Source organism: Cucurbita pepo, chromosome LG17, assembly GCF_002806865.2.
Source record: "Cucurbita pepo subsp. pepo cultivar mu-cu-16 chromosome LG17, ASM280686v2, whole genome shotgun sequence".
NCBI classification, from domain to species: Eukaryota; Viridiplantae; Streptophyta; class Magnoliopsida; order Cucurbitales; family Cucurbitaceae; genus Cucurbita; species Cucurbita pepo.
In genome coordinates, this window is record NC_036654.1 from 5,286,265 (window position 1) to 5,299,541 (window position 13,277).

The following is a 13,277-nucleotide window of genomic DNA, read 5'->3' on the forward strand; positions in this document are numbered from 1 at the left end:
AATGGAATATAATAAATATAAAATTTCGTGGGTTAGAAGCGAATATTAAAAAAATAGAATTAATAATTTAAAAGCATCAATTATTATTAAGCTTGGAGAGCTGAAATTTCAGAATAGACAAATGACAAAGCAAGTGGACTAGCTAGCAAGGTAACACAAACTTCGTACACCTTAAGCAAACCAAAATTCCACGTGTCAAAACATTCAAGCATTCTGTCTGGATGCCAGGTCAGCACCCAACGTGGAAATGCCCCCCTTTNAAAAAAAAAAAAAAAAAAAAAAAAAAAAAAAAAAAAGAATGAAGAAGAAGTAGAGGTGGTGGCTGGCTACTCTGTTCTTTTGCTTTTAGAACATTACAATTTACAACACAGAAGCATTGGCCTCATTGGCCTCATTGCCTCTGCTTTTAAATTCCCTTTTCCCCATTCTTTTAAAGTTCTTCAATCCATCAAAACCCAGCATTTAGATCTCTCTCTTTCTCTCGCAATTGTTCTGTTTTTGTTCTTGAAATTCCTCTGTTTTTGGTTCGAACTTTGATGAACAGATAGACAGAGCTCTGAATCGATTATGGTAATTGTCGATTGTTATTAGAATCTGTTTTTTCAGCTTCAAAGAAAGAATTAAATTTGTGTTGTTGGAACAGGGGACTCCGGTGAATATCATTGTCGGATCACATGTTTGGGTTGAGGATCCTGAGGATGCTTGGATTGATGGTCAAGTTACAGATATTAGTGGCAAAAATGCCACCATAATCACCTCCATGGATAAAACTGTTAAGCTTTTCTCCTTTTTCTTCTTCTTTTTTGTTGTTCATTCCAAGAACATGGGAGCTGGAAAAACAGAGCATGAAATTCGATTTTTTTGAGGAAGTTCTTGGTTGTTAGTGGGAGTAAAGTTCTGTTCTAAAAGAGAGAATCAGTTAAAAGGGGATCTGATTTATGATTTTTAATGCAATATTGGCTTTGTTCTTTGATTTTAAGCTTTTAAGTTTCGTTTTTATGTTGTTGTTCGTTTTCTGGGAAAAAAAAATTGCATCAGATTCATAAATAAGCCATGTTTAAGCAAATTGCCAGAGAGGGGTAATTTAGTCATTTACTTATACCACTGTCTTTTACTGAAGACGGGGCTTCTCCGGTTTCATAAATGAGAAATAAATTTCAAAATTTAATCTCCCGCGAGACTTGGGATTCTTCTCCGACGATTCTCTGCGGCGGAGAAGATGAACATTCACGGCATTTCATTGGAGCATTCGATTCCATTCTGCTATTTTTTGCTTGTTTTCGTTTGGGAAAAATCAATTTCGGAGGGTTTATTTAACGAATCAATCTTCCAACTGATGCTTATGATGATCATCGACTTCGATTTCAGATTGTTGCGCCAATTTCGAGTGTATATCCGAAAGACACGGAGGCGCCGCCGGCTGGGGTTGACGACATGACGAAATTGGCATACCTCCATGAACCTGGAGTTTTGCATAATCTAGCTTGTCGATTTTCTCTCAACGAGATATACGTGAGTGGTTCATTACATTCTCTTTTGCCTCATTTCTCGGTTATTAATCGATTGATTACAGTATCAGGATTTTTGCAACGATTTCAGTTTCGAATTCAATTTTTGATTGACATTTGAGTACTATGAACTCCGCAGACTTACACTGGGAATATTCTAATCGCCGTGAATCCTTTCCGGAGATTGCCGCATTTGTATGATATTCACATGATGGAGCAGTACAAAGGAGCTACATTCGGCGAGCTTAGTCCTCATCTTTTCGCAGTTGCAGATGCTTGCTATAGGTACAAGAGTGATGAATTTAGATCAATATTTTTAAATTTGGGACCAAAATGAGGTTTAAACGTGTTTTAATTCTGCACTTCTGCTTCTATATTGTGAGAGGTTGAGATGAAATTTTGTTTCCATGGATTTAGATCGATGATTAACGAGCAAGGAAGTCAGTCCATCTTAGTAAGTGGAGAGAGTGGTGCTGGTAAAACTGAGACAACGAAGATGCTCATGAGATATCTAGCGTTCATGGGAGGCAGATCAGATACAGAAGGAAGAACAGTCGAGCAGCAGGTTTTGGAGGTGAGTAACATGGCTGCAACATTTATTGTAGATGAATTTAATTAAAGTATTGAATGGAGGGTGATGTTTTTGTGATAATTCTTCAGTCCAACCCTGTGTTGGAAGCATTTGGAAATGCCAAGACCGTCAAAAACAACAATTCGAGGTGATTTATTTTTATGCTCGGTTGCTTTGTACATTGTCTTTCCTTGTTACCTCTAACATAACAAGGCAATTTTTTCAGTCGTTTTGGAAAATTTGTAGAAATACAATTTGATAAGAATTGGAAGATCTCTGGGGCTGCCATTCGTACGTACCTTCTCGAACGGTCGCGTGTTTGCCAAGTCTCGGATCCTGAGAGAAACTACCATTGTTTTTACATGCTTTGTGCAGCGCCACCAGAAGTAAGCTCTCTCCATCCCTCTTTAAGCATCTTATAAAGTTTAATCTTTATCATAGCTGTGTCTAACCAGTGTTTCAATGCAGGATGTCAAGAAATACAAGTTAGCAGACCCAAGGACATATCGTTATCTTAATCAAACAAATTGTTATGAAGTGGCGAACGTTGATGATTCAAGAGAGTACTTAGAGACGAGAAACGCCATGGATGTTGTAGGAATCAGCCAGGATGAACAGGTTTGTATTTGTGTCACTCAAACTAGCTTTAAAAAAGTTGAAAATTTCCTCAACATAAGTTTGCTCATTCAAAATTTGTTCCGTAGGATGCTATATTTCGTGTTGTAGCTGCAATACTGCATCTTGGAAACATTGAATTCATGAAAGGGAAGGAATTTGACTCCTCCAAAGTGAAAGATGAGAAGTCAAATTATCATCTTCAAACAGCAGCAGAGCTACTCATGTTAGAACTCAATATCCTTTGAAATCACCAAACAAAAGTTTCATTCCCTGAGGGCGCCTCTTCTTACATTCTTTCAATATTCTTCTCAGGTGTGATGTGAAGGCATTGGAACATTCACTCTGTCAGCGTGTCATAGTGACTCCTGATGGGAAAATTACAAAGCCATTGGACCCAGATTCAGCAGCCTTGAGTCGTGATGCATTGGCAAAAACTGTGTATTCAAGGCTGTTTGATTGGTATGTAAGCTAAATTTTTTCCTTTTTTTCTTGGTTGGTGTTCGCATTTAGAGTATCAAAATCCTGTTCCGCTGATCTTTTAAGGCTTTTCACTATATAACAATGCATATCTGAACTATGACAGGATTGTGGACAAAATTAATAGTTCAATTGGCCAAGATCCTAATGCAGCGAGCTTAATTGGTGTGCTTGATATTTATGGATTTGAAAGCTTCAAGGTCAATAGGTAAATAAAATCTAAAACATGATCACAGCATCTTGATTACAATATCTAATACATGCATTGCCTCTCAGTTTTGAGCAGCTTTGCATCAACCTGACCAATGAGAAGTTGCAGCAACATTTTAATCAGGTATGGTTGAAGCCTCGAGACGTGGTTTAAACCTTTTTTTTTCAGTTACAAAAACATAAATTAGCCTTCTCCTTGCAGCATGTTTTCAAGATGGAGCAAGAGGAGTACACGAAAGAAGAAATTAACTGGAGCTATGTTGAGTTTGTGGATAATCAGGATGTCCTTGATCTCATTGAGAAGGTACCGACTCTTATGGGCTCTCATTTGTTATATTTTGTGCTTGCTGACACCTACTGGAGCTTGAGTAATGAATGCATTATGTTTCTCACAGAAACCTGGAGGTATCATTGCCCTGCTTGATGAAGCCTGGTATGCATTCTTACTTGTAATGTTTATGAATGACCCTGTATTTTAGTTTCAACTCGAGCATTAATAGATAAGAAATCTGTAAAATTTAACTTTTACTTTAGAATGTATGAAGGGAACCTGTTCTGTTGTTCTCCTGTCTTGCAGCATGTTTCCAAAGTCAACACATGAAACATTTGCTCAAAAGATGTATCAGACGTACAAAGGACATAAGCGGTTCAGCAAGCCAAAACTTGCTCGAACAAACTTCACAATAAACCATTATGCTGGAGATGTAGGCTACATATCACGAGTACTCTTTTATCGCGCTTAAAAGATCAGTCATTAATTTCTTATTAACAAGCTTTGAATCAACAGGTTACATACCAAGCAGATCAATTTCTAGATAAAAACAAGGACTACGTAGTAGCAGAACATCAGGCTCTTCTGAATGCCTCACAATGCTCTTTTGTTGCAAATCTTTTCCCTCCACTTCCTCAGGAGAGCTCAAAGCAATCTAAGTTTTCCTCTATTGGTACTCGGTTCAAGGTACAAGTTACTTCACTTGTGGCATAGTCTTTTAGTTCTCATAGGTTCAAGACGTTGACTTATTCTTCCATACAGCAACAACTCCAAGCTCTCATGGAAACATTGAATACTACAGAACCACATTATATCAGATGTGTGAAGCCTAACACAGTCTTGAAGCCTGGAATCTTTGAAAACTTCAATGTGTTGAACCAATTGAGATGTGGGGTAAGTTAAACTCTTCAAATGCCTAAATTTAAAATTTGAATTTGTAATATTTTTTGATCTCCTCAATAACATTACTCTTGATGAATTTTGACAGGGAGTTCTCGAGGCAATTAGAATTAGCTGTGCAGGATATCCAACGAAAAGAACATTTGATGAGTTCCTTGATCGTTTTGGAATGCTTGCTCCAGATATTTCAGACGGGTATAAAAAAAATTAAATGTTAACTTCATGTTTGTTTTGGCTTGGCTTTGTTCATTTGTAGCAGAGATCGACTTGCATTCAAGTGGACGGTTAACTTGGGTTTTTTTCACTTTTATAGGACTGATGAAAAATCAGCATGCATGGCAATATGCGACAGAATGGGCTTAAAGGGTTATCAGGTGGGTAATAATTTAAAATATTGACGTGGGTATCAAGAAAGAACATTATCAAGCACATTTCCCAAACCCCAATTTCATTTCATTCTTTGTGCTTCAGATTGGAAAAACAAAAGTGTTTCTGAGAGCTGGACAAATGGCTGAGTTGGATGCACGACGAACTGAAATATTGGCCAATGCTGTCAGACGCATCCAGCGGCAAATTCGAACCCTTCTAACTAGGAAAGAGTTTCTCACCATGAGGAGAGCTACAATTCATATGCAGAAACATTGGAGAGGTGCCGTTTTCTTCCCTTATTCATTATTTCATAAGCACGTGGAGTAACAGAATTAGTACCGAGGAACTATAAGAATCACAACTCTCCACTATGGTATGATATTGTCCACTTTGAGCATAAACTCTCATGGCTTTGCTTTGGGCTTCTCCAAAAGGCCTCACACCAATGGAGATAGTATTCCTAGATTATAAACCCGTGATCATTCCCTAAATTAGTCAATATAGGACTCCCTTTCAACAATTCTCAACAGGAACCATGTCAGTTGATCACGTAGGATGGTATGGACTAAGTTTGTTAGTTTATTTGGTTAACACTTGTTGGTTTATATTTGGGGATCATATACTTTTCTAGAAAGCTCCGAGTCTCAAACCTGATCTGTATGTAGGTATTTTTAGTATATAACTGAGGCTGATTAATTTCTTTGCTAACTACACCTACAGCGCAACTTGCTCGTAAGCTGTATGAGAAAATGAGGAGAGAAGCTGCTTCAATCCGTATACAGAAGCATGCACGTGCTCATGCAGACAGAAAAGCTTACACAAAATTACTTGCGTCAGCTATAGTTATTCAAACTGGTATGCGAGCAATGGCCGCTAGAAATGAGTTCAGACACAGAAGAAGAACAAAGGCAGCTATTATTGTTCAGGTAATAAATTCTCTGACAATTTTTGTTAATTGAAGGATAAAAGACATCATGTCGACAACAGGAATAAGGAATTATCAGGGGAAAAACATTTGAAGTTCAGAATCCAGAAACCAAGTAATTAAGCTCTACATTGTAATATTGGTCATTCACATACTTGCGTTTTACAGACTGAATGGCGAAGGGCATCAGCTATTTCAGCTTACAAACAGCAGCAGAAGGCAACTCTTGCCCTTCAATGCCTCTGGCGAGCTAAAGTTGCAAGGAAAGAGCTTAAAAAACTAAAGATGGTGAGTTTTTATTTATTTATTTTTATTAACATTTGAATTCACAATATGCATTAAACATCGAAAGCCATGAACTGACGTACCTATAAACAAATGTAACTGGGTGGTGTAACAAAGGGTTTCTTCCTGTCTAGGCTGCAAGAGAAACAGGGGCACTCAAGGAGGCCAAGGACAAATTGGAGAAGCGTGTCGAGGAGCTAACGTGGCGCCTGGAATTTGAGAAGCACTTGAGGGTACGAGTCTCTTAACTTGTTACGAGCAATGCCTGGAATTTGAGAAGCACATGGTCAATGGCTCTTTAATTTGTTCTCAAATATTTTCTGAATAGACAAAATTTTATGATCCTGCGTCTGTAGATGGATGTTGAAGAAGCCAAGGGGCAAGAAGTTGCAAAGTTACAAAGTGCTTTGGAAGAAATGCAAGGGCAGCTGGATGAAGCCAATGCTGCAATCATACGCGAGAGAGAAGAAGCAAAATTGGCCATAGAACAAGCTCCACCGGTCATTAAGGAAGTGCCCGTGGTTGATGAGACCAAGCTGGAAATGCTGAGAAATCACAATGAAGAACTTGAGGTAGCATGAGAAGGCAGCAAACACCAGCCTCTTGAAAATACCATTATTTTTGTTGTATACAAGTTATGAATAAAACTGAAATTTCAGGGGGTGGTTGGAGAGCTGAAGAAGAAACTTGAGGAATTCGAAGAAAAGTTTGCTGAAGTAGAAAAGGAAAGTAAAGCTACACTCAAGGAGGCAGAAGAGGCACAATTGAAATCAATGCAGCTTCAGGAGACTATTGAGAGGTAGTTAACTGCTAAACGATTACATCATCTGGCCACTGCCAATAATGATCTGTAAACGCCTCGTCTTCTTTACTATTTCCAGATTGGAATCAAATTTATCTAGCCTCGAGTCCGAGAACCAGGTTCTACGTCAGCAGGCTTTGGTTGCTGCAGACAATGAATCCCTCTCTGATGAACTGCAAGCGTAAGTGCTTACTATTCCTGCTGCATGCGTACATATAGTTCTTTCTACATTTTTGCTTGACTAAAAAACCTTGAATGATATAACAATAACATACTGCTATTTCAGCCTCAAGAGTAAGATCGGAAGTCTAGAGGCGGAGAATGAAGTTCTTCGCAACCGGACAGTAGTTGTTGAGCACGTGTCTATTCCTGCAGGGGTGCTTGCAGAAAGCAAGGTACAAATCTCTAGATCACATATTTTACTGTGAGAATATTGCTTCGATTCTTACAAGCTTCTAATGTATGCAGCCTTTGGATAACGGGCAGGCTTTAGATAACGGGCAGGCTTTAGATAACGGGCATATTGTGGAAGAAGAGATTAAAGCAACTAAGGAGATTAAAGCAACTAAGGCAAGAATGAATTTTCCTATACGAGAAATCAGTAAATGCCCGTCTGTCCCTTTGTATTTGACACGGAGTTATTTTTGTCCTTTATTATCAGGAACCACCTGTTGTTCCCGTCCTAGCTAAGCAAGGCTCGCTCACAGAAAAGCAACAGGTATATTGCTATAGTTCATCTTGTGGTCATGTATGGGGATATAATTGTTAGGAACCACTGCTTTTCACAATGATATGATATTGTCCACTTTGAATATAGTCTCTCATGGCTTTAGGTTTCCCCGAAGACCTCATACCAATTGAGATAGTATTCCTTGCTTATAAACTCATGATCATCCTCTTAATTATCCAATGTGGGACTCCCTCCTAACAATCCTCAACAATCCTCCCCATGAACAAAGTACACCATAGAGCCTCCCATGAGGACTATGAAACCCTCGAACAACCTCCTCTTAAGCGAGTCTCGACTCCTTCTCTGGAGCCCTCAAACAAAGTACACCATTTGTTCGACACTTTAGTCACTTTTGACTACACCTTCGAGGCTCACAACTTCTTTATTCGACATTTGAGGATTTTATTTACATGGCTAAGTTAAGGGCATGACTCTGATATCATGTTAAGAATCACGACTCTCCACAATGGTATGATATTGTCCACTTTGAGCATAAGCTCTCATGGTCTTTTGATTTCTCCAAAAGGTCTCATACCAATGGAGATAGTATTCCTTGCTTATAAACCCATGATCATCTTCTTAAATGTGGGACTCCCTCTCAACCATCCTCAACAATAATATCACAAAAGAAAGAGTCATTGTTCATCAAATCATAATAAAATTGTTTCATCACTAGGAAAATCATGATGTCCTGCTCAAGTGCTTAGCAGAAGACAAACGTTTTGACAAAGGCAGACCAGTTGCAGCTTGTATTGTCTACAAGACACTTCTTCAATGGAGATCTTTTGAAGCAGATAAGACCAATATATTCGACAGAATTATTCACACAATCAGATCTTCTATAGAGGTTGGATCTGGAAACTTCGTTGATTGCGACTCTTTTTAGAAAATCCTACTGATCCTATGAAACTGATTGCACTTGCAGAGTCAAGAAAATATCAGTGACCTTGCATATTGGCTTTCAACCACTTCTACCCTTTTCTATCTTCTTCAAAGTTCACTCAAGGCAGCCAATACAAGTACTGCGGCTTCACATCGCAACCGTACTTCCCCTTCAACCTTATTTGGTCGTATGGCATATGTATGCTTCCTACCTGAAAATTTGGGCTGATAAATAAATTTCTTGTGAACCATTCAACTAAGTATAGAAGTTTTCAGGGTCTTCGATCATCTTCAATGGGTATGGGAATTTCCAGTGGATACAGTGGAATGGTGGGAAAGACAAACAATCAATCTAAAGTTGAAGCCAAGTACCCAGCATTGCTTTTTAAGCAACATTTGGCAGCATGCATTGAAAAATTGTTTGGGATGATACGTGATAACTTGAAGAAAGAAATTAGCCCTTTCTTGCATCTATGCATACAGGTAAAAACCAAAATTATACAATAGAAAAGAGAAAAAATGAAGTTTTTTGAACCTTTTTTCTGACAATATCTTAATAAGCACTGACAGGCACCAAGATCAGTGAGGGCCAGATCAATAAGAGGGTCATCTAAAAATATCCATTCAAATATTGTTGCAAAACAACAAGCATCAAGTATTCACTGGCAAAGCATTGTTAATAATCTAGACCAGACCTTGGTTATAATGTCTGAAAATCATGTAAGTTAAATCTATTCCTATTCATCTATTGTTGTAGGCATTTTACGTTTGGAGCAGGTTTCTGTTCATGCAAAATTGACATTTGCAATTTTTCAGGTTCCCTCCATGATCATGAGAAAAATCTTCCTTCAGGTTTTCTCATTCATAAATGTCCAGCTCTTCAATAGGTGAGTAACAATACAGCTTCTTTGAGCATAATCATTCCACGAGGATCTGATTTTACTACATAAAACCTCTACAAAAGAGATATCTTATTTATTTACTTTTTTCTGTTGGCAGCTTGTTACTACGACGTGAGTGCTGTTCCTTCAGTAATGGAGAGTACTTAAAGTTAGGTCTGCAGGAGTTGGAGCAATGGTGTACCAAAGCTACTGATACGGTGAGAGAAATGTGCTGGAATTTGAAGGTTTCGAAACAAAATCTCTTTAAACGATGAACATCTATAACTTTTTCGTTTACTTCAACAGTATGCTGGCTCTTCCTGGAATGAACTTCAACACATAAGACAGGCAGTAGGATTTCTGGTACGTTTCTCATAACTCAAACCGAAAAGTGAAACCAATCAGGCTTTCTGTGATTGGATTGAGGACTCATACTCTTGGTCCCATCTCTGCAGGTGTTACACCAGAAGTCCCAGAAAAGTTTGAATGAGATAACAGATGAATTGTGCCCGGTAACTACATCAGTGTTCTTGAAAGAAAAAAAACATCTGATTTTAACTTGAATTTTTTTTCCTTAATTTCACTTGTAAAGAACTTTATGGTATTTTGACCCTTTATTCTTCTTCTTGTTTGTTTTTGTATCAGATTCTGAGCATCCCGCAAATATATCGCATAGGAACGATGTTCTGGGACGACAAATATGGAACTCAGGGGTTATCTCCTGATGTAAGTGATTATTATCCTCGTTGTCGTTTAATTTAATAAACCACAAGATATTTGAAACAAAAAATTGCACACTTTGGCTGTTCTGCAGATAATTGGAAGAATGAGAGTCCTATTAGCAGAAGACTCCATCAACATCCCAAACAACTCTTTCCTGCTTGATGTGGATTCAAGGTACAAATTTGCATTCTATATCCCAAGTTTATTCTGAATCTTTTGTGATTTATAATCTCTATGATTCTAAAGATCAATACTTATCTATCCTACCATTTTCAGCATACCATTTTCAATAGAAGAAGTATTCCGGTCCTTCGGCGCGGTTAACCTGTCCGATATCGACCCGCCGCCGCTCATAAGACAAAGATCTGATTTCCATTTTCTACTGCAGCAAGTGAGTGAATGATATATGATAATGCAGAAATGGAAAGCTTCTCTTCAACTTAACCACAATTGAGGAAGTTGAAGAAATATTACACAGTGCAGTTGATTGGTTTCCCACATTGAATTTTTCCCTCTTGATTTTTCTTTTTGTGGGGGGGGTGGGAGAGATGGTGTGTTTTCGTGTTAATTCTTTATTCGTTGATTTTATTTTTGTACATTATACGGTGTGGTGTGTGTATGTTTCTTGTTTTGGTTTCCAGAAAAGAGATGGCCAAACCTTTGCGTTCTGGGCAAAATTTTGAGTGAGCTTTTTTCAAACACAATTAGGGTTTACAGGATTTCGTTCATTTATGGATAGAAATGAAAAGAAAATTCAAGAATTTATGTATCTTTTCAGCAAAATTGAAGAATTCAAATCTTTCTTGCAATATGTAATATATATATATATTTTTTCGGTTGATATTATAATGTATTAACTAGATGAACTGTGCTCATATTAGTAGTTAAATGGTATATTTTAAGGCTTGTGGGGACATGCATCGAATGAAGAAAGAATTATGAAAGATTTTTTTTCCGATAATTAAATGGGACAAAGACAGAGATTACATTCTCCTCCGACCTTGCCCCAATTCTCATTACATTATTCTTTAAGAAATATTTTTAAATTTGTTAAAATGTTTTATATTTTATAATGCTTAGAAAATGAAAATTATTATCCTATATAGGTAATAAATTTCTTTTTTTCGTTCCTCGAAATTATAAAATTATATATAGGTATTGACATCGAGGCAGCCTTGTAAAGAATGAACATCCACATTTCAAAATGATATTTCTATAATTATTAATGCTACACCATAAATGTCATTTATATATATAATTACAAATGTTATTGATGCAATTTTGCTCCTATTACCATAAAAAATCTTTTTTCCCTATTAATAAAAAATTCTCTGATTAAGATTACATTTTTACCCTTTTAAATGGAGTTTAACAATCAATATCATCCACTAATCGTTTAACAATTTATAAGCATTTATATATATTTTAACAATATTTCCTACGTATAAAAAGAAGAAAATTTTGAATCTCCCGTCGGACTATATCACATTGGAATTTTTTAACAGTTTTTCAATTTTATTATTACGAAAAATGTCGAGATGGAGTTGAGAATTAAATTTGTTAACAGGGACGATGATGATATTGACCTAGCAACAAAAAATGAGGGATTTTGTTGATTCGATAATTTTAATTTTTAATATGTGAAAGCATATAATAACCAAATTAGATTTGATTGTGAGGATATGAATTGAATGATGTATATGCATTTATTATGATTGATAGTCAAACTTAGGGTTATAACTTTATCATTTTGTTCATTTGGATTTTATCCCACAACAGAAACTTCATCTGCATTTGATGCATGTGATTCAACAGCATTCATGATAGAGAGAGATAATGGCATTTTTCTTTTTCTTTTTACACCCCCTTTTAATACTATTTTTATAAATTATTAATGTAATAAATACACCGTGGATATCGTCTTCTTTCAGCTTTTACTTTCAACATTTTTAAAACTCATTTATTAGAGAAAGATTTCCACACCCTTATCTTTGTAAAAAATGTTTGGTTCGTCTTTTCTACCAATGTGGGATCTCACAATCCACTCTCTTCGAAGTCAGCGTCCTCGTTGACACTCGTTTCTCTCTCCAATCACTACGTTAGCATCACTAAATGAATGACTTAAGATCGATTAGTAAGATAAAAAGTAAAAAATATTATGCTAATTTGNAGATCTCAGGCAAGAAGTTAGAGGCTTCATATTTTCCAAGATTTTGGTGAAAATTAGGGTATGGCAGGAATCTTTTCACGGATCACCATTGTTCCCCCAACTAATCTTTTGAGGTCCATAATCGGACAATAATTGTGCCCTCAACCCTTTTCATTTAACTTCAAATTTTTACCTTTTTTTTTTTCCTTCTCCAAAATATGAACCCAAAACTACATTTGAAAGCGTTTAATTCAAACAATTAGCTTCGTATAATTATGTATATATTCGATATCTAAATTTACGTGACTCGAATTTTAAAATTAATAATTCATAGACGACTGATAAAACTTATTTTAAAAAAAAAAAATTAAAATAATTATTTTCTATATTTGAATGTGCTACATAATTAGAATTTTTCCTTCTTATTAGGGTTAAGAACATTCTCTAGGAATCCGTATTTGGATCATTTTTTAAAATAACTTTTATTTATTAAAATAAAATTTTAATAATATTGTTTTAAAATAATTTAATTTAAACGTCAATCTTAGTATAACATAAATAAAACATCTATTATTTTTTTTAAGGCTAACTATTTGATATTTTATATTATAATTTTTCTAATTTTATTTTCTCGAAGTAAATAATTTTTTTTTTTTTTAATCATAAAAATGTATATAATTTAAAACTTATTTTTGGGTCAATCTTTGACTTTCGAACTATCCAAGTGGACGTGGAGAAGTGCCAAATCTTAACTATTGATCCATTGAATGTGAAAGAAAAAAAAAAAAAAGTCCAATCTCTTAGAACCAGTTTTTAGGTAAAGATGAACTAAGTCGATAAGTGGTATGTTAGGTAGGTAATAACATCATTTTCGAAAGATCGAGTCGATAGTGAGATCCAATTCAAATTTTGATGTATCACAAAAAACTTAATTAGTCGAGATCGTTATCACGACAAAATTGTTATATCAAACGCA

The 13,277-nt window shown here is 36.0% G+C and overlaps 1 protein-coding gene across 2 annotated transcripts; it reads left to right on the forward strand.

The window, feature by feature from the left end:
* Positions 1-322: 322 nt before the first annotated feature.
* Positions 323-10,935, forward strand: LOC111778431 (myosin-12-like). 2 transcript variants are annotated; one of them, XM_023658242.1, is made up of 40 exons: positions 323-570; positions 644-772; positions 1,369-1,512; positions 1,648-1,793; positions 1,926-2,082; positions 2,169-2,227; positions 2,306-2,465; positions 2,548-2,697; positions 2,784-2,920; positions 3,010-3,156; positions 3,281-3,382; positions 3,451-3,508; positions 3,587-3,688; positions 3,780-3,817; positions 3,962-4,088; positions 4,172-4,342; positions 4,418-4,549; positions 4,644-4,750; positions 4,869-4,929; positions 5,027-5,204; positions 5,645-5,850; positions 6,018-6,137; positions 6,269-6,367; positions 6,491-6,706; positions 6,794-6,933; positions 7,016-7,117; positions 7,223-7,331; positions 7,405-7,506; positions 7,598-7,654; positions 8,343-8,513; positions 8,592-8,747; positions 8,825-9,031; positions 9,119-9,268; positions 9,365-9,435; positions 9,548-9,647; positions 9,736-9,792; positions 9,885-9,941; positions 10,075-10,155; positions 10,244-10,326; positions 10,429-10,935. In XM_023658242.1, exons 1-40 carry the CDS (start codon positions 568-570, stop codon positions 10,553-10,555), a joined length of 4,719 nt encoding a protein of 1,572 aa, XP_023514010.1. In that variant the 5' UTR covers positions 323-567; the 3' UTR covers positions 10,556-10,935. The 2 variants fall into 2 exon arrangements, with proteins under 2 accessions (XP_023514010.1, XP_023514009.1); XM_023658241.1 differs by lacking the exons at positions 323-570; positions 644-772; positions 1,369-1,512 and having other exon boundaries at positions 1,636-1,793; positions 7,423-7,506.
* Positions 10,936-13,277: the final 2,342 nt, after the last annotated feature.

Excerpts from the sequence above, each read along its gene's own strand:
- LOC111778431 (XM_023658242.1), top strand. Across the intron at positions 2,228-2,305 it reads GTCAAAAACAACAATTCGAG|TCGTTTTGGAAAATTTGTAG; the intron begins GTGATTTATTTT and ends CAATTTTTTCAG. Across the intron at positions 2,698-2,783 it reads GAATCAGCCAGGATGAACAG|GATGCTATATTTCGTGTTGT; the intron begins GTTTGTATTTGT and ends TTTGTTCCGTAG.